Source organism: Jaculus jaculus, chromosome 7 (assembly GCF_020740685.1).
Source record: "Jaculus jaculus isolate mJacJac1 chromosome 7, mJacJac1.mat.Y.cur, whole genome shotgun sequence".
Classification (NCBI taxonomy): Eukaryota; Metazoa; Chordata; class Mammalia; order Rodentia; family Dipodidae; genus Jaculus; species Jaculus jaculus.
Window position 1 is genome coordinate 118,879,083 of NC_059108.1, and position 23,977 is coordinate 118,903,059.

A 23,977-nucleotide genomic window follows, 5' to 3' on the forward strand; every position below is an offset into this window, starting at 1 on the left:
TCCTGTGCTAATACACGGTGCACCAGCCCTCCTTCCTGCTTTCCCGGCAGGGTGCATTTGAAGTCCAGTATGAGATAGCAGCGGACACTCCTAAGTCCATCCATCCGCACCCCCCCGCCATGACTGTCATGGGAAGCTTTTCCCCCGGGGAGACACGGACACACATCTTCACCCCAGGTAGTGCTCAGGTGGCAGCCCGAAGTTCGATTACACCAACAGCAGTTCAGTGAACCAGTGAGTTTATTGGGGGGGTCACTTACAGTGCATATAGGAACACGGGGCCCCCAAAGCAGACACTTGCCTGTGTCAAAATTACAGCCATCTCCTCCTTGGATGCTCCTCCCTCAGTCTTGGGGTGAGGGCTTACTTACAGAACATGAGACCCCAAAGCAACACTACAGTGGGGTTCACTACACTGGGATTACCCCCAAGGATGCTCCTCCCTCAGCCAGAGGGCGAGGGCTTACTTATAGAGCATGGAGACTCCAGAAAGACCACCTTAATGGAGCTCACTGGAGCTCCTCGTTCCTAGATCTCTCCCTGTCCTCTATCTCCCTCCTGAGGTCACGAGATGTATACAGCTGGCGCTGGGGGACACCTAAATCTCAGGTGGGGGTCTGGTGACCCTCCCCACACCTTTGCCGGTGAGTGGACCCAGCTACTTTTGATAAAGCCTACAATAATTGCTTACACCTTCCAGTGCGAAGGAAATTTGCCATACAACAATGACATTCACATTGACAGTCGGCAGGAGAAGGGGGACTTAGCCCCAGCACTGTCTTTCCTCCATTCTTACAGTGCTCAGTATCTGTAACATCCTTAAAGCAAAGAAGCTGAAGGGCACATCTCCAGAAATAAGTTTATCAAAGGATGGAGGATCCCCACCTGCCTTAAGATTCCCTAGGTCCTGGGCCATGAACATAGTTACTAAAACCCAGTCAGACTTACGAGAGGAATGTTAGTTATAGGAAATGACTTCTTTTAACCTCCGTTTTGATCTTTCTCTTCCTCATGCTTCTTAGATGATCTCTTCAAAAGGTGAGTCAGCAGCACCTGGATGCAGGAAGCAGTTTTTCAGGGCCACCAGGCTGTGCAGTCCTCTGTCCCAGAGGAAGCTGGATTATCTCAGACCCAGCTGCCAGGAGAGTGCACAAAAGATAGGAAGCGAATGTCCTTCAGCCAGGGGAAGGGGGGACCCCAGCCCCACGAGAGCCTCCTTGGATTTTATCTGAAGGCAGAGACGGAGTTGGCCTGCTGCATCATCTCACCTGTGTCTATTTGAGAGAACGTGGGGGAGGGAGATGGAGGAACACCTCCAAAGTCCATCCGCTGTGTTTCCCAGAGAGCCCTTCCCAGTTCATTGATGCAGACCTTCGCCATGCTGTCTTTGAAGCGGGAACACTGTGGCCATAGGGCACCCTGCGTCTCCAGTCACTCTGGCTGCCCTTGCACCGTGGCTGGGCCTCTCTGGGCGACTACAGTGGGAGTGGGACTCTTTCAAATACGCACTGGGTGATCCTCTGAAGATTTCCTGAAATAGCTTCTCCCAGGAGATGTACATCAGCAGTCTCCCTTGCGTTTGAATCATTAGTGATTTTAATTTTCCTTTTGTTTGTCTGCATTTTCTAAGGAGATTGTTAAGAGTCCTTAATGTCTCTTCAGAGGTGACATCATTAACGGGCTGCCATCCTTAAGTCACTGTTACGCAGGAGGGACTGCATGTGACCAAAAGACTGCTCCCTTCCTAGTCACACTGGATTCCTCTCTTGCTTTCAGAAGGATCAAATCCATCAAGACACTAAAATAACCTACCAGTGTGACAATCCCACCTCGTCTGTAATGATGGCAATGAAGATGCTACTTAAATTGGGTACTTATTGCTGTGGCAACCATGTGTTAGGATTAGTTTTCATTCCTTGCAGGATGGGAGAACTCCTTTCAGTGCTATCCTTCCGTCTGCGTTTTCTCAAGGTTGGTACAGAAGGCCAAACAGTGTTGCTAGTCAGGACATTGGCTTGCTCTGGCCGCAAGAGCTTGCCTGAAAGGACTTAGAGGTTCTTTTGGCACAGAGAGGGCCCTATGAGGTTGGCCTCCTCTTCCATTTTCCTTTCCACCAGCCCCTCGTCCCGTCTCTGGGGCAGGAGACTAATGCTCCCACCCCCTGCAGAAATGGCTTCCGGGTGTGTGTGTGTGGTCTGGGGGGGTGGGGCAGGGGTCTCCCACAGCCGGGGAGAGCAGCCATCAGTGGGATGAGAAACAGGTGGCCTGATGTGCAGCATCTGCCAGGATCTTGGGACTGAGCCTCAGGGGTTCCTACTTAGGAGTCAGGCATGTGGGCTCGGGTGCATCAGAGCTGCATTTGAAGTGAACCGATGCCAGGTTTGCACGCCTAGGTCCACTGGTCTGGAACAGTGGCTGTGTCTCCAAGGTGGGGGTGCAGTGGTGAGTAAATGGTAGGCTGTAGGAACACAGGAGAGAGGATAGGGATCAAGTCTCAAAATAAGGACAGAGGTGAGCCTAGCACAGTCCCAGCAGTGGCCTGTCACCCAGCTCCTCCAAGGAGGGCGTGGTGGTTCATGCCTATAATCCTGGAGACTGAGGTAGGAGGACCAAAGTGAGCTCAAGGCCAGCGTGAGCTGGAGTGTGACCCTGCCGAGACACAAAAAACAGCTGCTCCAGATCATTTAGAGAAAGCAAGACTCTGGAGAAGGGATTTCTAGGTACCCTGGACACAAGAGCTAGCCAGACTGCAGCCTCTTCCCCTGTCGTTTTAGCACCACGTAGACTGCAAGATGGAGTTCTGCCACAGGCAATGGAAGGTATTCGCTGAACTCTGGTCTTCCTAAACTGGGATACCCAGGACCAAGAAGGCAGGCAGAAACCCCTCCTCCCACCCTGGGGGAACGGCTTCTTTAGGCAGACTGGAGGAGGGCATCTGTCCCAGGTGGCTCAGGCTCCAGACCTCACTGCTGCTTGTAAACTTGAAACAGAGAAATTAATTTTTTTAAATATTTATTTATTTATTTATTTGACAGAGAAAGAGGGAGAGAGAGAGAATGAGCATGCCAGGGCCTCCAGCCACTGAAAATGAACTCCAGACACATGTGCCCCCCACCTTGTGCATCTGGCTAATGTGGGTCCTAGAGACTCGAACCTGGGTCCTTTGGCTTTGCAGGCAAGTGCCTTAATGGCTAAGCCATCCCTTCAGCCCAGAGAAATTAATTTGAGAACAGAAAACCTTGTTGCTTTTTTCATATCCCCGATCTAAATGTTTCTCCCCTGGGTTTATGACACTTCATAAATAACCCAGAGCCGAGATAACACTGTGACTTTCTGCCCCAGCCTTGCAGTCCCCGTAGCGTCAGAACAAAGACTGTGTGTGTGTTGCGGGAAGAGCCGGAGAGAGATGTTTTGTTTATTGCAAGGGGGGAAAACGAGATTAAAAACTGCAGTGAGCGGAGGAGTCTTCCTTCCTTGCTGGCATTACGGTGTGCCCAGGAGGAGCCTTGGGGAGGGCTGCGTGCGAGATGCTGAACCAGTGAATGAAGAGGGCACGCTGGGCAGGGGGAGGGGCCGCCGGCCAGGAGGAGGTGGAGGTGCAGCCGGGAACTTGGAGCTTCCGCGAAACCTAAGGAATGATTTTTTCTCATAAACAGTAAGTGCCATTTTAAGTCATCGGCTGTGCCCGTCGCCAGGGTGGGCAGCCGCTGGTCCTGTGTGTCTTGCTGTCTGGCTCGCTGATTTTGGTTACAATAGAAACCACCCGTGCGATGGTGGCTGCGGAGTCTGTGCACTCAGCCATCGGGGGATGGGTTCTCTCCGGCGTCAGCATGCCTTGTGTCTGCAGCCTGCCTCTGACAAGCAGGACCGAGGTGCAGCTTTGCTGTGTGGAAAATGGAAGTCCTCTGGCGACAATTTTTTTTTTTTTTTTTTAATGCTTTAAGGAGCTTTTAGCTCCAAAATGTACTGTGATATCCATGCCCTCCCATCAGGGCTTGTCGACGTTGGTCATTGGTATTTCACTATGAAGATATCTTGCCCTTTAAAAGATAACAGCTAGACAAGCTTGGTTAGCAATTGACAACCGCCCACAGGTTTGTTAATTTCAGCCCAGATTCAGATACGTTTCACCATCTTGATTTCCCTTCACAGTTTTGTGATGCTGTCCACATAGGCATAAGGATTTTTTTTTTTTAACTTATAATGGCCCAGGCTTTTGTAATTTAACCATAGCTTGCTTAGTACGAGGAGAGCATGATTGGACGGTAAATTATTCCAAAGCATGAATAAGAATTGTTACAAATGTATATGCATTTGATATTTAAAGCCTGTCCACCATACATTGTGTGCTTGACATACAGACTGTCAACCCACCTTCATTTTGCTTGTTCTAGGAGAACTGGCTTCACCAGCATGACATTCTGATCCTTTTCCAGTTGAGATGGAAGAAAAATTCCATTCACTTTGATACTTTTCTGCACTCCTGTTTCATAGTTGCTATCAAAGAAGTCTGCATTTTCCAAAATGTCTATTCAGGTGGACAACTTCTCTGCACCTAAAAATGTCATTGTTCTGGTTGTCAGACCTGGAATTCATGCTCCCGCACCCCCCACCCCATAAATGTTATCTGCTGAGAGAAACAGATGAGAAACGTTACCTGGGTGAAGATGTGGTCAGGTGCAGAGGCGGGAACCACGTCAACGTCTGCCTGCAGGGTGGACGTGATGCAGCGCTGTGCCAGCGGCTGGTGTCTGACTAGCTTTTCTTGCCTCCCCACATTGACTGGAGGTTTTGATATTTCTGCGAGCGGTATTGACGAGACTATTAACGAGGCCTGGTGTGGAGGTCAGTCTCCAAGAGGAGCACACGGCATGTCCTTTCTGACCTGGGGAAGGCCAGAGGAGGGTTACGGTTCTTGGAGGGAGGACCACGGCGATGTGATTCGCGCGCGCATGTTTGGGATGTCATGCCTGCAGACAGGGTGAGGCGTGTTAGGTTCGGGCAGGCGAAGCTTTGTAGCTTCCTGACTGGCTTGCCTCCCCTGTACTCTTCCTTCCTCTGCTTCGCCTGAGTGTGTGTCTGAAACATGCACTCGTGTCTGTCAGTCCTTCACATGGAAACCGGGGCTTCAGAGCACCCGCAGCCCCCACTAGCCAGGTGTTGCTCTGGTCTTTACCTCTTTTCTTTAAAATAAGACATCTAGGGCTGGAGAGATGGCTTAGCGGTTAAGCGCTTGCCTGTGAAGCCTAAGGAACCCGGTTCGAGGCTCGGTTCCCCAGGTCCCACGTTAGCCAGATGCACAAGGGGGCGCACGCGTCTGGAGTTCGTTCGCAGTGGCTGGAGGCCCTGGCGCGCCCATTCTCCCTCTCTGCTTCTTTCTCTCTCTGTCTGTTGCTCTCAAATAAATAAATAGAACTAAACAACAAAAAAAAATTGTTAATTTAAAAAAATAAGACACCTCTTATTTTTATGGAAAAGACAGATAAGGCCTTCTGCCTTCTCATCCACTAGGTACTATCTGAGCACTTCCTGTTGTATTTCATACAATGTACAAATTTCAAGGCCATGAGTTCTCTGGGACTGAGACCTGGCTTCCGTTTATCTTTGAATCTGTACCATGTGCACAGGGCCTAAGACAAAACAGTTCAATGAATATTGAAAGAAAAACATGGGGGTGGGGGCGACAAGGGCAGCATATCTTAAGACTTTCAGCCTCCACCCATGTACCAGCCAATAGCCACAAATTACAGCACCCAGTGGATTGATTTCCCCCCCACCCCCGCCCACATCGTTCCCTGGAGTTGTAAGACCGTGTTCTGGTCTCATTCCCTGGCAACAGCAAAAAACCAGGCATAGACAGACAGACAGACAGACAGACACACACACACACACACACACACACATATATATACATATACATATACATGTTTGTGATGAGCCGTAAGATAGCAGCTCGGGACCAGACTGTCAGTTAGACTCCTGCCCCTGCTCTCAATGGCCATGTGACTCAGTCTCCTCAGCCGTCAATTAAGAATGGTAACGCTGGCCCCTTCCTCTAACGTTGTTGGGAGGACTGAATGAGTTACAAGCGTGTGAAGCAGAGCAGGCCTGGCCGACGTCAGCAGGGGAGACTGATGCTAGCAGGTTCCATGGAGGGGTGTTCTGGTGGTGCCCAAAGCGTTGTGAAGCGTATCCAGTCTAAAAGAACAACTTCAACGTGCACAGTCAGATACAGGTTGAGCACCCCTTCTCTGAAATACTTGATAACAGAACTATTTTGGAATACTTGCGTATGCATAATGAGATATTTTGGGAAAGGGACCTAAGTCTCCACAAAACTCACTAATGTTTCTTCTACATGTAGCCTAATAGTAATTTTGTATAATATTTTTAGTGTATCTATGGGAGAAGTTTTCTTTGTTTTTGCTTTCCAAGGCAGGGTCTTACTGTAGCCCAGGCTGACCAGGAATTCACTATGTAGTCCCAGGCTGGCCTCAAACTCAAGCGACCCTCCTACCTCTGCCTCCCCAAGTGCTGGGATTTAAAGGCCTGCGCCATCACACCCAGACCATACCTGTGTTTTGACTACAGCCAGCCCTTGAGGTCTGGTGTAAAACTTCCCACTTGTAATCATGGTGGAATTGAAGAAGTTTGGGATTTTTGAGTATTTCAGATTTAAAATTTTTGGCTAGGGCTGCTCAGCCAGCCTTTTATTCCCATAGTCCAATGGTTTGACTCGAGTATTCAATTTTTTTGTTTGATACTACAGTCCTGGGGAGGCTAAGCAAATTATTTCTCTCCCTTGCTCAGTCTGTCTTGTGGCTTTCTAGCTCTCTTCATATAAGAACTTATGTTCTCAAGTCTCTCTTTTTAAAATGAAGAGGAACCGGGCATGGTGGCACAAGCCTTTAATCCCAGCACTTAGGAGGCAGAGGTAGGAGGATCACTAAGTTCAGACCACCCTGAGATGGCATAGCAAATTCTAGGTTAGCCTGGACTAGAGTGAGATCTTTCCTTGAAGAAGAAAAAAGAAGGAAGTAAGGAAAGAAAGGAAGAAAGAGGCTATGATTCCTACGGTGGAACAGGGTCAGGTGCTGAATGGAGGCCAGGTGAGCTGCTGTGCCGGGACGAGGGGAAGGGCGGGCAGGAGGTCTGTAGGAGGTCCTGAAGGCTAGTCCCCCCATGGGAAGTCCTCACAGACTTATAGGAGGGCAGTCCACGCCCAGGGGTGACTTCTGGACCCTGGACAGAGCAGCAGACTACTGAGGCGGGGAGAACAAGGCATGAAAGCGGTGGGAATGGAGAAGGGACCTGGGTTACAGCTGTATCCAGGCCTGGCCAGGATTCTGTGACTTGCTCTTCAATAAATCATCTCATGGCTTTGAAAGCAACTTCTCTGCGGCAAGAACGCAACGTAGGCAACATGCCTCCTTGAAATTGATCATGCCCACAGTCCCTGGGCACTTGTCCATGTCAGGAATCGGCCCAAATGTCTTTCATGCGTGACGGCTCCCGCCATCCTCTCCACTACCCCTCAGAGAAGGATGTTACTGCCAGTCCATTTTACAAGTGAGACCAATATCAAGGCAGGACTTCAACCCCGACCCTTAACCACAGCCGGCGTGGCCTAACTCTGAGCTTGCCCACTTCAGGGTTCCGCTGAGGAAAGGACTGTGAGGGCCCGTGCAGGGTGGATAAGGCATTCTTGTGGCATCGTGAGTCACAGGCAGCTGAGAAGAGTTATCTTATTGAATGCTTATCGTATGCCAGTGGCTATACGTCTTGGTTTGGTTTTACATCTCCTGTGAGATGCTTCATTTATATAATAAATATAGATAATTACTAAACTATGTTAAAGATAGATAATAAAGAAGCTGGGAGTCAGAGGTCTGATACCTTGTAGGGGCGCAACCCTCATGGTAGTGTAGATGATGGGGGAATGGGACTTGGACCCTGATTCTTGTGTCTCAGAGCTCCGGCCTTCACCTCACCTGCTGCTGCCGTTTCCATGAGGGGAGGGGGCTGAGGTGAAATGATGTCGCTGCTAACAGAGCTGGAACTGGAAGGTAGTCCCTGTGGTTGACTCAGTTGATTATAAATTGTAAGGGACACACAGAGGACTCTGTGGTCCACTGAAACTGTAGCCTGTAGGGGAAATGCTTATGTCTGTTCATTCACTCAACAAATGTTTGTGGCCGCCTCCTGTTCGCAGCCATGCGGGAGGAGCTGCCTGGCTGCCTCTCTGTCCTCATGGGTAGACTGTCTCCCATCACGAGATTAAACTGGTTTGTCAGGGTAGAGTGAGGACTGTTGGAAAGTTCCGAGCGTGGATCAGACTTGCTGTGGGGAAAGTGCGCTTCAGCTGTGGGAGGAGAGGTGGGTCGGAGGCGAAGAGGGTCGAAGGAAGTTGCTCAGTAAGAGATGATGGTAGCCTGGTGGGCAGGGTGTTTCTTGTCGGCCAGGGCCAGCACCCCAGTTTCTCTTTCTACTGTTGTCAGCTGTGGGATGCCTCTTCCAATCTGCTAAGTAGAATTTCTGAATTGTAGTCATTTAAGCTTCTGAGATTAACATCTGTGGATCACCCAGGCAAGTGCTCTCTCGCTTTACATGAGGACGTTCGCAAAAGCCGGACGTAGTGGCGCACGCCTGTAATCCCAGCACTTAGGAGGCAGAGGTAGGAGGAGCGCTGTGAGTTCAAGGCCACCCTGAGACTACATAATGAATTCCAGGTCAGTCTGGGCTAGAGTGAGACCCTACCTTGAAAATCAAACAACAACAACAACAACAACAAAAAGATGGTTAGCTTGGCATAGTGCCACACACCTATAATCTCAGTATTCAAGAGCATCTGAGTTTCAAGCCATCCTGGGCTAGTGAGAAAGACCCTGTCTCAAGACACGAAGGTGGGTTTTCCCTCATCAGCGCTTTCCTTGCACGCTGAAGAGCACAAGCTATCCTGATGCCATGTAAGTTCCTTCAGACATGCCACGTGCTGAGTCAGGCTGGAGGGGAACTGAGGCAGGCTGTGAGGGAGATTGCAGACAGAACTGTGCTGGGATGCAAATTACTTCCATCCCTTCCCTCTCTAACTCATGGAGGTGCTTCATAATGTCCCCACAACGGCTAGTTCAGTGGACCCCTAACCCTCACCCTGAAGTGTATTCTGCCACGTGTTCTGTCCTTGCTCAGAGAGAGGTCCCAGGAGGAGCAACATGGGCCAGGTGCCACATGAACCAGGTCTGTCACATCTTCAGCTATTCAGGGAAGGCCACTGCTGATTGTCACTGTCTCGGGCATACCCACAAAAGAAACTGGAAACAAGTAGATGGAGTGCTGATTTTGGAGCAAGGGACATGACATCTCCCCTTGCCTCTGGGGTCCTGGAAAGGTGGCCCAGAGTATCAGGGAATCCCACCCTGGGAATGGCAGGACTTACGTGTAAACTGCATCCTAAAGGGGAGGGGGACTGGAGAAATGGCTTAACGGTTAAGGTGCTTGCCTGCAAGCCTAAGGACCCAGGTTCGATACTCCAGATCCCACATAAGACAGATGTGCATGGTGGCGTATGCATCTGGAGTTTGTTTGCAGTGGCTAGAGACCCTGGCATGCCCATTCTCTTTTTTTTTTTCTCTCTCTCTCTCTCTCTCTCTCTCTGTCCTCTCTGTCTCAAGTAAATAAATAAATTTTTAAAAATCGGGGCTGGTTATGTGGTTAAGGTGCCCACCTACAAAACCTAACTACCCCAGTTAGATTCCCTGGCACCCATGTACAGTGAGATGAACAAGGTGGCACATGCATCTGGAATTTATTTGCAAAGGCTGAAGACCCTGGCTCACCCACTCTGTCTCTTTTCTCTCTCTCTAAATAAAGATAGTTTAAGAACCTTTTTTTTAAATCACCTGAGCCAACAGTCTTTCAGAGTGTCAACTACTGTGTTCAAACTTCTACCTGGGGATGGGAGAGTGGTTCCTTCTATGATGTCAAAATAACATGGATGCCTTTTACCCTCACCCCCCCCCCCCGAGATACCTGCTCTGGTCTGTGCTTCTCCCTGCTAAGCATTGTGATTTTGTTTTGTTTTCTGTTCCTGTGTGTAGGGTGAAGAAGCTGAAGGAGACGTTTGCATTCATTCAGCAGTTAGACAAAAACATGAGTAACCTCCGCACCTGGCTGGCGCGAATCGAGTCGGAGCTCTCCAAGCCCGTTGTGTATGACGTGTGCAATAACCAGGAGATCCAGAAGAGGCTTGCCGAACAGCAGGTGGGTGCCGGGAAGGAGCCCTGGAGGGCTGGGAGAGAGGTGGCACACCTGCCATGTCTGCCTGTTTTTTCTCCCTCCCACCACCATAATTTTTTTTTTTCAGCTTTTCGAGGTAGGGTCTCACTCTAGCCCAGGCTGACCTGGAACTCACTATGTAGTCTCAGTGTGGCCTCGAACTCATGACAATCCTCCTACCTCTGCCTCCCAAGTGCTGGGATTAAAGGTGTGTGCCACCACACCCGGCCAATTTTTTTTTTTTTTTTTTTTGAGGTAGGGTCTCACTCTAGCTCAGGCTGACCTGGAATCGACTGTGTAGTCTCAGGGTGGCCTCAAACTCACAGCAATCCTTCTACCTTTGCCTCCCAAGTGCTGGGATTAAAGGCATGTACCACCGCACCTGGTTTGTGGTACATAATTTTAATCTAGTTGATTGGAAGGTTTCCTCTTGGTCAAGCCCATGATTACCATAATAGAATTCCTATCACTTTAAAGAAATTTATTTTACTTCATATATGTTATAACAGCTTATACCCCGTTATTCCCTCACTCCTGATCCTGTTTCCCTGGGGACTGTCCTCAATGGAGTTGTGATATTCACTGTGGGATCATGAAGGCCTCAGTCCCTGTTGGGGTAGCAGGGTGGGGTGGGGGGGACTATGCCTCAGGGCATTCTATTCACTCTGTGCCTTTTACAGTCTTTCCACCCCTCTTCTGCAATGTTCTCTGGGCCATGGCAGGTCTGTTGGCAGTCTGATTTAGTGCTGAGTTCTCTGTGTCCTGGATTTCTGCTTTGATTGATCACTGTGTCTGTCATCATCACCTGGAGCTGGTTGTCAGGCTAGCAGTAAGAGCAGTATTCATGCTGCTGCAAATTTTCATGGGCCCTGGCAGACATAGAGGTGGCATGTCTCATGGTGAGCAGTCAGCAATCTTCTTATTGGTGGATCCTGAGCCTCCTCCATTTTCTCTGCCATCTGCCCCTGGTTTTCTGTCTTCCAGGCAGCCTCCATAGAATCTCCTATCATGTTGTGTTGTTGTTGTTGTTTTGGGTGTTTCTGGTTTTTTTTGTTGTTGTTTTTTTTTGGGGGGGTTTCATAGACCAGACTGACCTGGAATTCACTATGTAGTCTCAGGGTGGCCTTGAACTCACAGTGATCCTTCTATCTCTGCCTCCCAAGTGCTGGAATTAAAGGCATGTGCCACCATGCCTAGCTATTCCTATCATTTTTGATTACCAAAAAAAGAAAAAAGTTACAAAGTTGGTCCTTAGGACTACCTACGTAAAGAAATGTAATGTATTGATTTGCTATTGCTTTTGGTAACAAATTTCCACAACTTTAGCAGTTTACAAACACACTTTCTGGGTGTGGTGGCACACACTTGTAATTATAGCCCTCAGGTGGTGAAGGCAGGAGGATCGGGAGTTCAAAACTAGCCTGGGCTACATGGAAAGCAACATTATATTTACTTATTTGAGAGAGGAAGAGGCACATAGAGAATGGTTGCCCCAGACCCTCTAGCTGCTGCAAATGAACTCCAGATGCATGCACCACCTTATGATTTTGGCCTACGAGGGTACTAGGGAATCAAACCTTGGTCCTTAGACTTTGCAGGTAAGCTCCTGAACCACTAAGCCATCTCCCATGCGCTTTAGTGTCCGTTCTACAAGCAAGTACCTTTAACTGCTGAGCCATGTCCCCAGCAGTGCTTCAGTTCTAGTTCTTGCTGAAGACTCAGTTTTCTAAAGAAAAGCTAGCAGGTTCCACATGTGCCCGGAGGCTGTAAGGCAGAGCCTCGCCTCAGCGGTACCCACCACCTGTCAGGGTGTGACAGGTGTCCCTGCCGTCCCCACCACTTTTATAGTTTAGTCCCATGGTTGCCTGTGTGCACACTTTGGGTCAAATGCCCATGACACAAGGATGCACAAAGACAGTGGGCTGAGTCTGTTTGGATCCCAACATTCCCATGCTTCTTGGGATGCGTCCCTGGCTTAGGAGGGGGAAGAGAGGATGATCAGGGCCTTTGATGCCTCTCTTCCTTCCATCAACACCATCTCAAAGGCTTCCACACTGTCTTGCAATCGCAGGACCTGCAGCGAGACATTGAACAACACAGTGCCGGGGTGGAGTCCGTGTTCAACATCTGCGATGTCCTCTTGCATGATTCTGACGCCTGTGCCAACGAGACCGAGTGTGACTCGATCCAGCAGACCACCAGGAGCCTGGACAGACGCTGGAGGAACATTTGCGCTATGTCCATGGAGCGGCGCATGAAGTAAGGAGCGAGCTGGCCCCGAACATCATGACTGAGGCCAGCGAGGCCAGCACGCCCTTCTGTCTGCAGCCACAGTAGCTGGGCTCCGTCCATGTTGTTTAGGAATTGGCAGAGAAGGCCCAGTCTGGTGGCTCGTGTTTACCAAAGCAGTCATTGAGGAGAAACATAGTGGGGCGCTGTCTGTTCCCAGTCATGAAAGCAGTGCAGGCAGCCCCAACTCCTATTTTTAAGTAGGAGTTCTGGGGTACCCAGCTCCCCCTGAAGGAAGATGTGCAGACCAAGAACTGCCATCCTTAGTCATTCCATAGACGGATTAACACGGTCTCCTCCACAAACCATGCCAGTAGAAGGTGGTCGGGGATGGGCACGGGCGGGGGTGGACTCTTCTGAGTCTCATTCCTCCTGTCAGGATTGAGGAAACGTGGCGCCTGTGGCAGAAGTTTTTAGACGATTATTCCCGCTTCGAGGACTGGCTCAAGTCGGCCGAGCGGACGGCAGCCTGCCCCCATTCCTCCGAGGTGCTGTACACGACTGCCAAAGAGGAGCTGAAGAGGTTTGAGGTAAGCCCTTTCCCCGTCCCATCCCTCTGCCCACTATGGGAAGTAAGCTGCTGGATGAGCTCCTGTAAGTGGCCAGCTTCTGCTCCCCCTGCCAGGGACCCGTGCCCCCGAGTGCCACGGCTGCTCAGAATGGCCAGCGCACACCGTGCGCTGCACAGCCGCTGTGCGGTGACCCCCGAAGGCCCAGGCTTCAGCTCGCGTCCCAGACCTGAGGACGTGGCCTTCTGCTGCCCTACAGCCTGGGGGGGGGGGGGGCGTTGACAGCCACGTGACGCAGACCGTTTGGGGTCAGGGGAAGGGGTGTCCCGGCGCGTCGCCTGCCTGGCGCTGACCCCTCTGTGCGCCACAGGCCTTCCAGCGGCAGATTCACGAGCGGCTCACACAGCTGGAGCTGATCAACAAGCAGTACCGGCGGCTGGCCCGGGAGAACCGCACAGACACGGCCAGCAAGCTGAAGCAGATGGTACACGAGGGCAACCAGCGCTGGGACAACCTGCAGAAGCGGGTCACGGCCATCCTGCGGAGACTCCGAGTAACCTCCCCTGCAGCCCCCGGGGGTGGGGCGGTGGGCAGGGGTGGGTTTGCAGGGAGAAATGACATGGTCTATGCAGAGACAGGCTTGTGACACCACTCAGGTAGATTTCACTGAAGGCCTGAGCTGCCTTGAAAATTCTTCCCACGCAGAGGAGCCCACGGCCGCCCATGTTCATTCTTAGAGATCTGCGCAGGGCCTCGTAAGCAGAACCTGTTTGTGTGACTTGTGTTCCCAACACACGTCTCGTTTTACAACTTCTGTAACCCGATGGCATGGGCGTGCTCACGTGGACTGTCCAGGGGGTCAGGGCACTGCATCCTGGGTCAGTGAAGGCAGCATGAAGGTCCATGGGAGGACCCTGCTTTGCCCATCTCTGTTTTAGGGGCCCTTACCAGGAATATGGATAAAACACATCAGTTCATTTGCCTCCTTTGCTTTGTGGAATGTGGGGACAGTGATTATCCTCAGATGGTTACAGCCCACCCACTAACCTCAGAGCATTCTAGCAAAATGAAAACCTAGGCTTTTGTTTTTCTTTTCTTTTCTTTTTTAAACCCTTTCAGGAGGATATTGGCAGCCATGTTCAGTAATCTAGATAATTTCTTTGTATTATCTCCAGCTGACCTTCACTTGGCCCTGAGTGCCACATTTATCTGGAAATCAGCTGCCTAGCTATGAAATAATAGCTGGAGGAGTTCCTCTATTGAAGAGTCCAAAACTGGGTCTATAACATGTTCAGAATTATAGGAAGGCAAAAAGACAGACTTAAAATTAGTCCCTTTTCTCTTTCCTTCCTTCCTCCTTTCCCTCCTGTTCTCCCTTCCTCCTCTCTTTCCTTCTTTTCCTTCCTTCCTTCTTCCCTCCCTCCCTTCCTTCCTTTCTGAAACAGATTTTTACTGTGTAGCCCAAAGTAGCAGCTTCAAGTTCATGATCCTCCTGCCTCAGCTGCCAGAGTGCTAAGATGGCAGGCTGTCAGCATGTCCAGCTAGACGAGTGCTTTTGCATCTTGAGGCTGCTAAGTCTTCTCTCCCAGAAAAGCTACTGCAGAAGACTGGGAAGACAAGCAAAGGGGAGCCTGGCCCAGCCCTCCAGAGGGTCCTAAGAGAGCATAACCCACCTGCCCACCCCCACCCTCATCTGCTGCCCTGGAAGGGCAGTGGGGTGGGGGGGGTGGGGTTGTTAGCTGTCACAATGCCAAGACCAGACCCAGGCTCTAGCTGCAATGTTCTGAGACACCCCAGATGGAGGCAGGGTTCTGGACACTCAGGGCACCTTGTCCTTTGGGCCAAAAGTGACCGTGCAAACATGATTCTCTTCCCATTTCTCACAGTATTTCACCAACCAGAGGGAAGAATTTGAAGGCACCAGGGAGAGCATCCTGGTGTGGCTCACAGAGATGGACCTGCAGCTGACCAACGTGGAACACTTCTCGGAGAGCGATGCCGACGACAAGATGCGCCAACTCAATGTAAGGGTCGCCTCCTCTGCTTCCTCTTGAACAGCACCTTTGCAGAAGAGAAATGGCCAAGTGCAGATTTCATCCCAGAGCCTCCAGCCTCGTTCAGGGAGCAAGCTATACCCCACCTGTTGTGTTTCTGAACCACTGCAAGCAAGGACACTGATCCTCACAGTCATTTGAATAGGGCCATCTTTCTCCTGGCCACGTACCGTCGTGTCGGGAGAACGCACGTTAGGTCCCACACAGCGTTTCGTAAGATGCTCTTTCCCTGGCGCTTGTGTCTGGGGACAGCAGGCTGGACGTAACAGCAGAAAAACTGTACACTTGCGAGGGCAAGAAGAGACTTCTTTCATTTGTTTGTTTGTTTGTTTGTTTGTTTTGTTTTTTCTTTTGCCCTTTTTCTGCCACGTATGTCTGTATTTCAGTTGATTTTTGTTGGTTTGGTTTGGTTTCTTGAGATAGGGTCTAAGTGTAGGTCAGGCTGGCCTCCAACTCGACACACTCTTCCTGCCTCAGCCTCCCACATGTGCTGGGGTATATAGGCACCTGCTGCCACGCCTGTTCTTGTATTAGTTGCATCGTAGTTATTTTCCCCCTGGGTAGACTTCGGAAGATGTTTAAAAATTAAAATTTGCACCTGGGCATGGTGGCGCACGCCTTTAATCCCAGCACTCGGGAGGCAGAGGTAGGAGGATCGCTGTGAGTTCGAGGCCACCCTGAGACTACATAGTGAATTCCAGGTCAGCCTGGGCTAGAGTGAGACCCTACCTCAGAAACGCCCCCCCACAAAGAAAAGGAACAGTGGCACTTATCAACCTTAGTATTGTTTCCCTCAAAGCAGAAGCCCATTGGTGGCTTCGTTAGGAAATGCTCTCTTGCCACCAAGTGTCGATGAGATGAGCCCTCTCTCCCTTATACCTGATAATGGTAAATGACCATCTGTGTTAAACTTAGAAGATTTTTAGTTGTGGGGGGGAAAGAATTTTTTAAAAAAGACAATCATTTAAAATCACCAAATTGTCATTGTGACTTAGTTTAAAATTGAAGCTGCAATGCTAATTACAAAAGAGAAATGAAAAGGGAACTCAAGACTTGGCGTGGTGGTGGTGCATGCCTTTAATCCCAGCGCTTGGGAGGCAGAGGTAGGAGGATTGCCATGAGTTCGAGGCCACCCTGAGACTACATAGTGAATTCCAGGTCAGCCTGGGCCAGAGTGAGACCCTACCTCAAAAAGCCAAAAAAAAAAAAGGAACTCAAACATAGTGACATTTGATTTTTTTTTTTTTCTATGATGCTATACTAACAGAAATACTCTTCCTCTGAAGGCCATGCTTTCTCCTCTTCCAAACAGGGTTTCCAACAGGAGATTACCTTAAACACCAACAAGATTGACCAGCTCATTGTGTTTGGGGAGCAGCTGATTCAGAAGAGCGAGCCGCTGGACGCGGTGCTGATCGAGGACGAGCTGGAGGAGCTGCATCGGTACTGTCAGGAGGTGTTCGGCAGGGTGTCCCGCTTCCACCGGAGGCTGACCTCCCGCACTCCGGTAAGGGGGGGGGCACCTTCCCAGGGCTCTGAGCTGCTCAACGAGCACATCTGACTGGAGGGTTGAAGAATTAGGAAAGTTCTCTTGTAGTGATGTCATGACTTTAGTTTTACCATTCGTCCTTTAAACAATCTCGAGCTACAGTTATTTACTACTACCCTGTGGGGAGGAATGGTTACTTCTCCTACTAGCCCCTGGGAAAGATGGTACCTCTGCTGCCCTGTGGGGAGGATGGTGCCTCTGTCCTCGAAGCGCTCCTCGGGACAGAGCCCTTCTGGCCTGTGTCAGTTGCCCCTGAACGTCACTGAAAACTGTTCTGGTTTTGATCACTTACATGACCAACTTGGGAATGTGACTGACCTTTCCTCTCGTAGTGTCTGCAAGTGTTTGTCCCCCCCCCCCCACTGGTGCTGTGTCCACCCCTTCGAAGTGTCAAATGACCCAGCTTTCACAAGGAACTCTGCCGTTTCCCTGGATACGAGGGCGGCTGGGAGGTTCAGGTGGAGTTAAGGCCATTGTCGAAAGCTCGCTGCTTACTGGGCAGCTCTAGCAGGCGTCGCTGACCGGCACGACTAGATGTTATTTCTTTTGTGTGTCTCTTCGACTGGCAGACTCCAAACGTAGCTATGTTTTCACCAGACCGAGCCTCAGAAATTCCACTTCCAGTCGTCATTTGTAAACAGTGCACGTAGCAGTCATTTTCCTTAGACTTAAAGCACCGTAACATAAACTGAACCTGGCTGCTAAACCATGAGCTTGGAGAGGAAGAACAAACCTGGGGAGATATGGTCCTTGGAAATATGAATCTTGTCCAGAACTGCTCTACTATCTGTTTTTAAGTTTGATTATTTTATTTTTATATATTTGAGAGAGAGAAAGAGACAGAGAGAACGAGCGCAACAGGGCCTCCCGTTGCTGTAAACGAACTTCAGATGCATGCACCACCTTGTGCATCTGACTTACATGGGTCCTGCCTGGGGAACCAAACCTGGGTTTTCTGGCTTTGCAGGCAAGTGCCTTAACCGCTAAGCCATCTCTCCAGCCCTATTATCTTTTTTGAGAATGTTCTGATTCTTTTTTTTTAAATTTTTTTTTTTTTTGAGAGAGAGAGAGAGAATGGGCATGCCAGGGCCTCCAGCCACTGTAAACGAACTCTAGACATATGCGCCCCCTTGTACATCTGGCTTACGTGGGTTCTGGAGAGTCGAACTGGGATCCTTTGGTTTTGCAGGCAAATGCCTTAACTGCTAAGCCATCTCTCCAGCCCTGTCCTGATTCTTGAGGAACTTGTGGCTAACCATCCCATTTCCTACGCTGGTCTCAAACTTATTATGTAGCCAAAAATAACCTTGATCTGATCTTCCTATCTCCACCTCTCAAGTACTAGGATTACAGGCATAAGCCACCACACCCAGTTTATGTGGTGCCAGGGATCAAACCCCATGTTTCATGCATGTTAGGCAAACACTCTGTCAACTGAGCTACATCCCCAGCCGGAGTAGCCTTTGAATGAGTGAATTTTAAAAGCTGGCTACTCCACTGTAGGGCTTGGAAGATGAAAAGGAGGCTTCTGAGAATGAAACAGACATGGAAGACCCCAGAGAGCTCCAGACTGACTCGTGGCGTAAAAGGGGAGAGAGTGAGGAGCCGCCGTCTCCCCAGGCCCTGTGTCACCTCGTGCCCCCAGCTCCGGGACATGAGCGTTCCGGCTGTGAGACCCCCGTCAGTGTGGACTCCATCCCTCTCGAGTGGGATCACACAGGCGACGTGGGGGGCTCCTCCTCCCATGAAGAGGACGAGGAAGGCCCATACTACAGTGCACTGTCAGGTAATGACTGGCTTCCTGGAGCCCGTGAAGCTGACCCTTTGAGTTCTGTTTCTGGCACCTTAGCGACCACAGCCAGCTCCCAGTGACCAGGACAGCTTGTGGCTGAAGCAGGCTTGTGGTTTCCTGGGCTCTGTCCTGCCCACCTCATGACTCACCTGAGAATTGGCTCCCATGACAGGACAAGTAAAATCCACCTTCAGCCGCTCCCCGATGGCTCTGGCCGACGGGAGGCTCCTTGGTTAACTTTCCTGCGCAGTTGATCAGCATGTAGGTAGATTGAATGTGGCCGTTCGCACCCCACGTCCTCTCTGCCCACCACTGCTGCAGACAGGAGTTGACCGAAGGGGGGAACAAAAGTCCTTCTGGTTTTCAAAATTGTATAAATAAAAAAGGGAAGTTAGCTTCTCCTCCTGGCTGTCGGCACCTCTAGCGTGTTAACTTTCTACTTGGGCATTACTCCGCAGGCACCTTCAGTGAGGACAATGACATTATTCTTTTTCAGATGTAGAAATCCCTGAAAATCCTGAGGCATATCTTAAAATGACCACAAAATCTTTGAAAGCGTCTTCTGGTAGGCCCCTGCCCGTGCATGTGTCTCAACACGGCAGCACCCGTGGCGCACTGCATCCTAAACCTCGCTCCCGTGTTGTGTCTGACCCATGCCTTCCGTGGACACCATGCGCCTTGGTCTCTGTGTCATGGTGTATTTACACTGCCATACTCACCCATACCTGCGTGCTCCTTACAAGACCCCTCCTACACCAGAGTGGTCTCGACACCCTTCACCCCCCCCTCCCTCCCCTCCCTTCCCAGCAGGCCTTGCAGAAGGAATTTTTTATGGTGCCTTTATTACTTTTCCTCCAACTAACTGAAGTCTTTTGGCATGGGCCAAGCTTTCTTCATGGTGGCTTAGTGTGAAACTACTTCCTTGCTTCTGGCAATTTCCTGGCACAGAGCGGGTGGGTGGGTGGGTGGCTGGGGGTGGAAACAACCCTCCTACCCTCCGCCACAGGAGGAGAAGACTCCTTTCTTGACTTGCAGTTCTGGTCTTGATCCTGCACCCAATCCCCATCGGCTGTTGGGGGGGAGAGGACCACGCGGGGCTGACCGCTTCCCCAGCCCATCTTCACGGTCACTCTTGCCCCTCACTCTGCAGAGGCCTCCTGTCTTCTTGGCCTCCACTCCTGGCCTTGTTGCCCAGTGTCCTCACCACTCGAGATGCCAGCTCCATCCAAAACGCCACTCATCCCGCAGCAAATCATGTGTTTGTTGTGTGCCACTGTGGTCCCCATCTAGTGAGAGCACAATGTCGCTCAGTTGCATGACTCATTTCATTCCCTTCCGAGACATACTGACATGTTGCAAACATGCATGCTTTGCAAGGAGAGCTGCAGAACTCGTTTTGATGCTATAACTCGGCGCCATGTTACCATGACCGTTCTACGAGTGACTTAAGTATGCATCATTTGGTGGAAGAATAGACCGTAACTTGTGACATTGTGTTTCAGGTAAATCCATTTCTGATGGCCACTCGTGGCATGTTACTGACAGCCCTTCCTGTCCCAAGCACAACTACAAACAAATGGAAGGTGATAGGAATGTGCCACCCATTCCCTCAGACTCCAGCACCCCTTATAAGCCAGCCTATGTAAGTATTAGATCCTGAGAATATAACCTAAGTGCATAGCAGTTGAAAATATTTGAGAAAAGACTGGAGAGATGGTTCAGCAGTTAAGCCACTTGATTGCAAAGCCTAAAAGGCCCAGGTTCATTTCCCCAGTACCCACATTAAGCCAGATGCACAAAATGACACATGCATCTGAAATTCTTTTGCAGTGGCTGGGGACCCTGGCCTGCATGTGTATGTGTGTGTGCACGCTCGTGCTCGCTCTCTCTTTCTGCCTCTCTCTCTCTCTCTCTCGCTCTGCTTGTAAATAAATTTTTTTAAAAAATATTTAAGAGAGACAATGGCATGTGATCATTTTCTTATGGTGATGAGCTCTTTGCTATGGGACTGGGGCTGTAGCTTAGTGGCAAAGCTTTCCTAGAATGCTCAAGGCCCTGGGTTCGAGCCCCAGCACCACCAGAAACACAAACAACAACATCTGCTGAGGCATCCATGCTTCCATTAGAGCCAGCAAACTGTCCAGATTTATAGAAAGGCTCCCATTCCAAAGCTGTCTTTGTGTATGCTGATGTGATCTGACGATAACTGTCACTTGTCAATAACTATCAATTGCTGGAGACACTGCTGTCCATGTACATAGTGAGGAGACAGCAGGCTAGCCTTCTTGAACTGCTCCTGTGCTGTGCTCCAAAAGATCTTTGTTATATTTGCTTTTTTGGCAGGGGGTTGAGGTAGTGTCCCACTCTTGCCCAGGCTGATCTGGAATTCATTATGTAGTCTCAGGGGGGCCTCAAACTCATGGTGATCCTACTACCTCTGCCTCCTGAGAGCTGGGATTAAAGTTCACTCCCACACCCAGCAATATTTACTTTTTGACCACATGTCTTCTTCAAAAAGCCAGGACTCCTGATTGGTGGTGTGCTCTGGGAGACATAGGCCTGGCTCCTAGGTCATTTCTATGGGGGTATCAAGCACACTGTGAGCCTTGCTCACCCGAAAGCGAATCTCTCTTGCAGTCAGTGTCAGGAGTAATGTGTGTGCAGGTAAAAGAAGGCCCTCCCCATCTCCCCCCCCAAAAAAAAACTAAGCTGGATGTGGTGGCACACACCTTTAATCCCAGCACTCGGGGGGGCAGAGGTAGGAGGATGGCTGTGAGTTTGAGGCCACCCTGAGACTACATAGTGAATTCCAGGTCAGCCTGGGCTAGAGCGAGACCCTACCTCAAAAAAAACAAACCAAACCAAACAAAAAAATGGCTCTCACTTATTAACATAGTATCGTGCTTATTCCAAAAACAGTTCCTCCTCAGTTGCATGAGCTCTTGGTGAGCTGCGTGCTGTGGTGAGGCAGGAACCGGGGGAAGCCCAAGGTTGAATGTTGGCCCCCAGATCAGTGCTGGTACAGAGAATTAGTGAGATGTAAGCGTGGCCTGCACTTACTTCCATCTGTTAAAGAAACCAACAGCAGTGTAAGCATCAGTAGACTTAGTCACAGTGCCTTGTGTCTATGAGTGACTGTTTGCTACACAGCTGGGGACAGTTATGCCTTTCCTTACATGGTCAGATTTGACAGAGGTGGCTATGCCCAATTCAGAAACTCTGCCTGTCACTTAGCAAACAGCCAAGCACCTGACGCCTCTTGTACCCTGTGCCTGTGTGGTTTGGCTTCTCCCAGGCTTTCTGCGTATATTTTTCACCTGGCCGGGTTTCAAAAGCTCAACCCTTTTACTCTATATGAAATCGTGCGTATTGCCACAAATCGGAAGGAACTCCCCCCCCCCCCCCCCCCCCCGTCTATAGAAGTAAGCCATGTGGACACAATCCAAAGAAAGCACAGCTTTTCTTAAAAGGATACATTTATTTTTGGAAGGCAAGAGATAATAGTCCAGTCAGCTGTGTGATAACAGAGGGGTGGCAGTGGGCACTGAAGGATGAATGCCCAGTAATGAACGACCCATGGAGGCAGCGCATCCTGTGTTTCCAACCCGTGGTCATGAAAATGCCAGTCACCCGAATGGATGACACACAGGGGTGAACCCTGTAAAAATGCTAGCGCAAGAGCCACCTAGTGAGCCCGCTGATGGCCTGTACCTGCTTTGATGTGGCTTGCATGGGCAGTGTCAGGAAGCACGGGAGTTAAACGGGCCGTCTGATTTCCGTCACTGACATCCACCTTCCCCGGGCCATTGCTGAAGCTTGCCTTCTGCCCTCCACTCTGTGTGCTTACAAATACCTCCTGCTTGCAAAAATACCTCTATCACTAGTAATCTACCCTTTGAAGGAAAGGGCCTACATTCTTATTTCTTGTCTGTTAATGCCAGGCCAGTTGTTCTTTAGATAACCTTTTAAATTTACCATTGATAACCTAGACATTGGCTCATTCCAGGTAAAGCTGCTGTTACATCCGGGACCTGATGGCAAAGAAGGTCCGGACGCCTCAAATGTCAGCCCTCAGCAGGGAGACGAGCAGCTGGCCACCTTAACAGGGCAGCAGTCAGGTACTACTGAATGGGCAGCCTTGAGGAGAGGTGGAGCTCGGCATTTGGGCCTAGCTGGGGGTTTTACTGTAAGCCATTGCTGGACAGAACGTTAATTGACCAGCTACATAATTTACTAAAACTGCTGAACGTACCCTACAGTGGCCAGTCATTTTTTCAGAGGTATTTATGAATGAATCTCTAGGCTTTTCGCTCATAAATTGGAAACTGTTCTTTCTCATGACGTTAGGGATTGAACCCAGTACCTTAGGCTTACTAGACAGGTCTCCTGCCATTGAGCTATGTCCACAGCCCTTTGGAAATTATTCTTTAAATTTTGACCAGATAAACGATGTGAGGCTCATGTTTTAATGACCACAAGTATGTAAAAAAGAGACATGAAAGTGATCATCAGGACATTGCCTCAGGGTCTCCTCACGAGACCAGTCCCATAACTGAAAGTAACCGCTAACCTAGATCCAAAGTAGAGCTAATCCTTGTCCTAGTCATTCGTGTCCCGAAGGAAAAGTCACCCCAGCAGCATGACCTGAAATGCTGAGCTTGAGGCCAGAGCTGTCCTTACCCCCCCCCTTCCCTCCTCCATGTGGCCTTCGTGAGAGTGGAGTGGCACGGTCCTTAGACCCGAACTGGAGGACATGCTGCATGTCTTCTCGAAAATGCCTCAGGCCAGCTCCTCCCACAGAGGATCCTCTCCTCACTTTCACCACCCCGAACCCTGAGAGCTGCAAGCAGAGTGGTCTCCCTGCATGATGGCTTGTTTTAATGGGTGGCCTTTTTGATTCCAGGTGCCTTTGACAGATGGGAGCTGATCCAAGCTCAAGAGCTTCACAGTAAACTCAGAATGAAGCAAAATGTGCAGCAGCTGAACTCTGACATAAGCGACATCAGTGGTTGGCTGGAGAAAACTGAAGCAGAGCTGGAAACGTTAAAGACGGCAGCACCTCCCTCCAACATCCAGGAACTGGCACTCCAGGCAAAGCGACTGCGGGTGAGTTGGCAAAGCGCATCATGGCGCGGGGCGAGCGCGTCAGATCTGTTCCTAGTACAACGGGAAGCTTGCAGGTAGGGCGTAGAAGTCAGTTAGTCTCTTCCATTTCATTTCTGTCACTGGCAAAACAATCCAGATGTAGCTTTCTGTGTTCACATGGAAGAGTAGCTACAAATGACCCCAAAGCCTACAGCAGTATTGGGGCAGAGGGATATATTAATTACTTCTCTCACTATGACAAAATACCTGACAAAAGCTATGGATGGATGGGAGGAAAGGAGGGTTTATTTTGGCCCACAGTTCATGTATGCACTCTACCATGTTGGGGAAGTCAGGTGGCAGGTGCCTATGGCAACTAGCACAAGAGCCACCTAGTCAGGAAACAGATGAATGCTGCTGCTCA

The 23,977-nt window shown here is 50.1% G+C and overlaps 1 protein-coding gene across 7 annotated transcripts in view; it reads left to right on the plus strand.

Annotated features, from left to right (window-relative positions):
• Positions 1-23,977, plus strand: part of Syne2 (spectrin repeat containing nuclear envelope protein 2) — a 392,771-nt gene that overhangs the window by 361,414 nt on the left and 7,380 nt on the right. For 3 of the 7 annotated variants that reach the window (XM_045155524.1, XM_045155526.1, XM_045155525.1), the window contains exons 100-110: positions 10,098-10,260; positions 12,347-12,534; positions 12,944-13,094; positions 13,444-13,626; positions 14,960-15,097; positions 16,440-16,634; positions 18,180-18,462; positions 18,965-19,033; positions 19,971-20,110; positions 22,475-22,586; positions 23,372-23,574. In XM_045155524.1, coding sequence (XP_045011459.1) covers positions 10,098-10,260; positions 12,347-12,534; positions 12,944-13,094; positions 13,444-13,626; positions 14,960-15,097; positions 16,440-16,634; positions 18,180-18,462; positions 18,965-19,033; positions 19,971-20,110; positions 22,475-22,586; positions 23,372-23,574 — 1,825 coding nt within the window. Of the gene's footprint in view, positions 1-3,352; positions 3,656-10,097; positions 10,261-12,346; positions 12,535-12,943; positions 13,095-13,443; positions 13,627-14,959; positions 15,098-16,439; positions 16,635-18,179; positions 18,463-18,964; positions 19,034-19,970; positions 20,111-22,474; positions 22,587-23,371; positions 23,575-23,977 lie in introns of those variants that run through there. The other 4 variants (XM_045155527.1, XM_045155528.1, XM_045155530.1 and 1 more) reach the window with 2 other exon arrangements.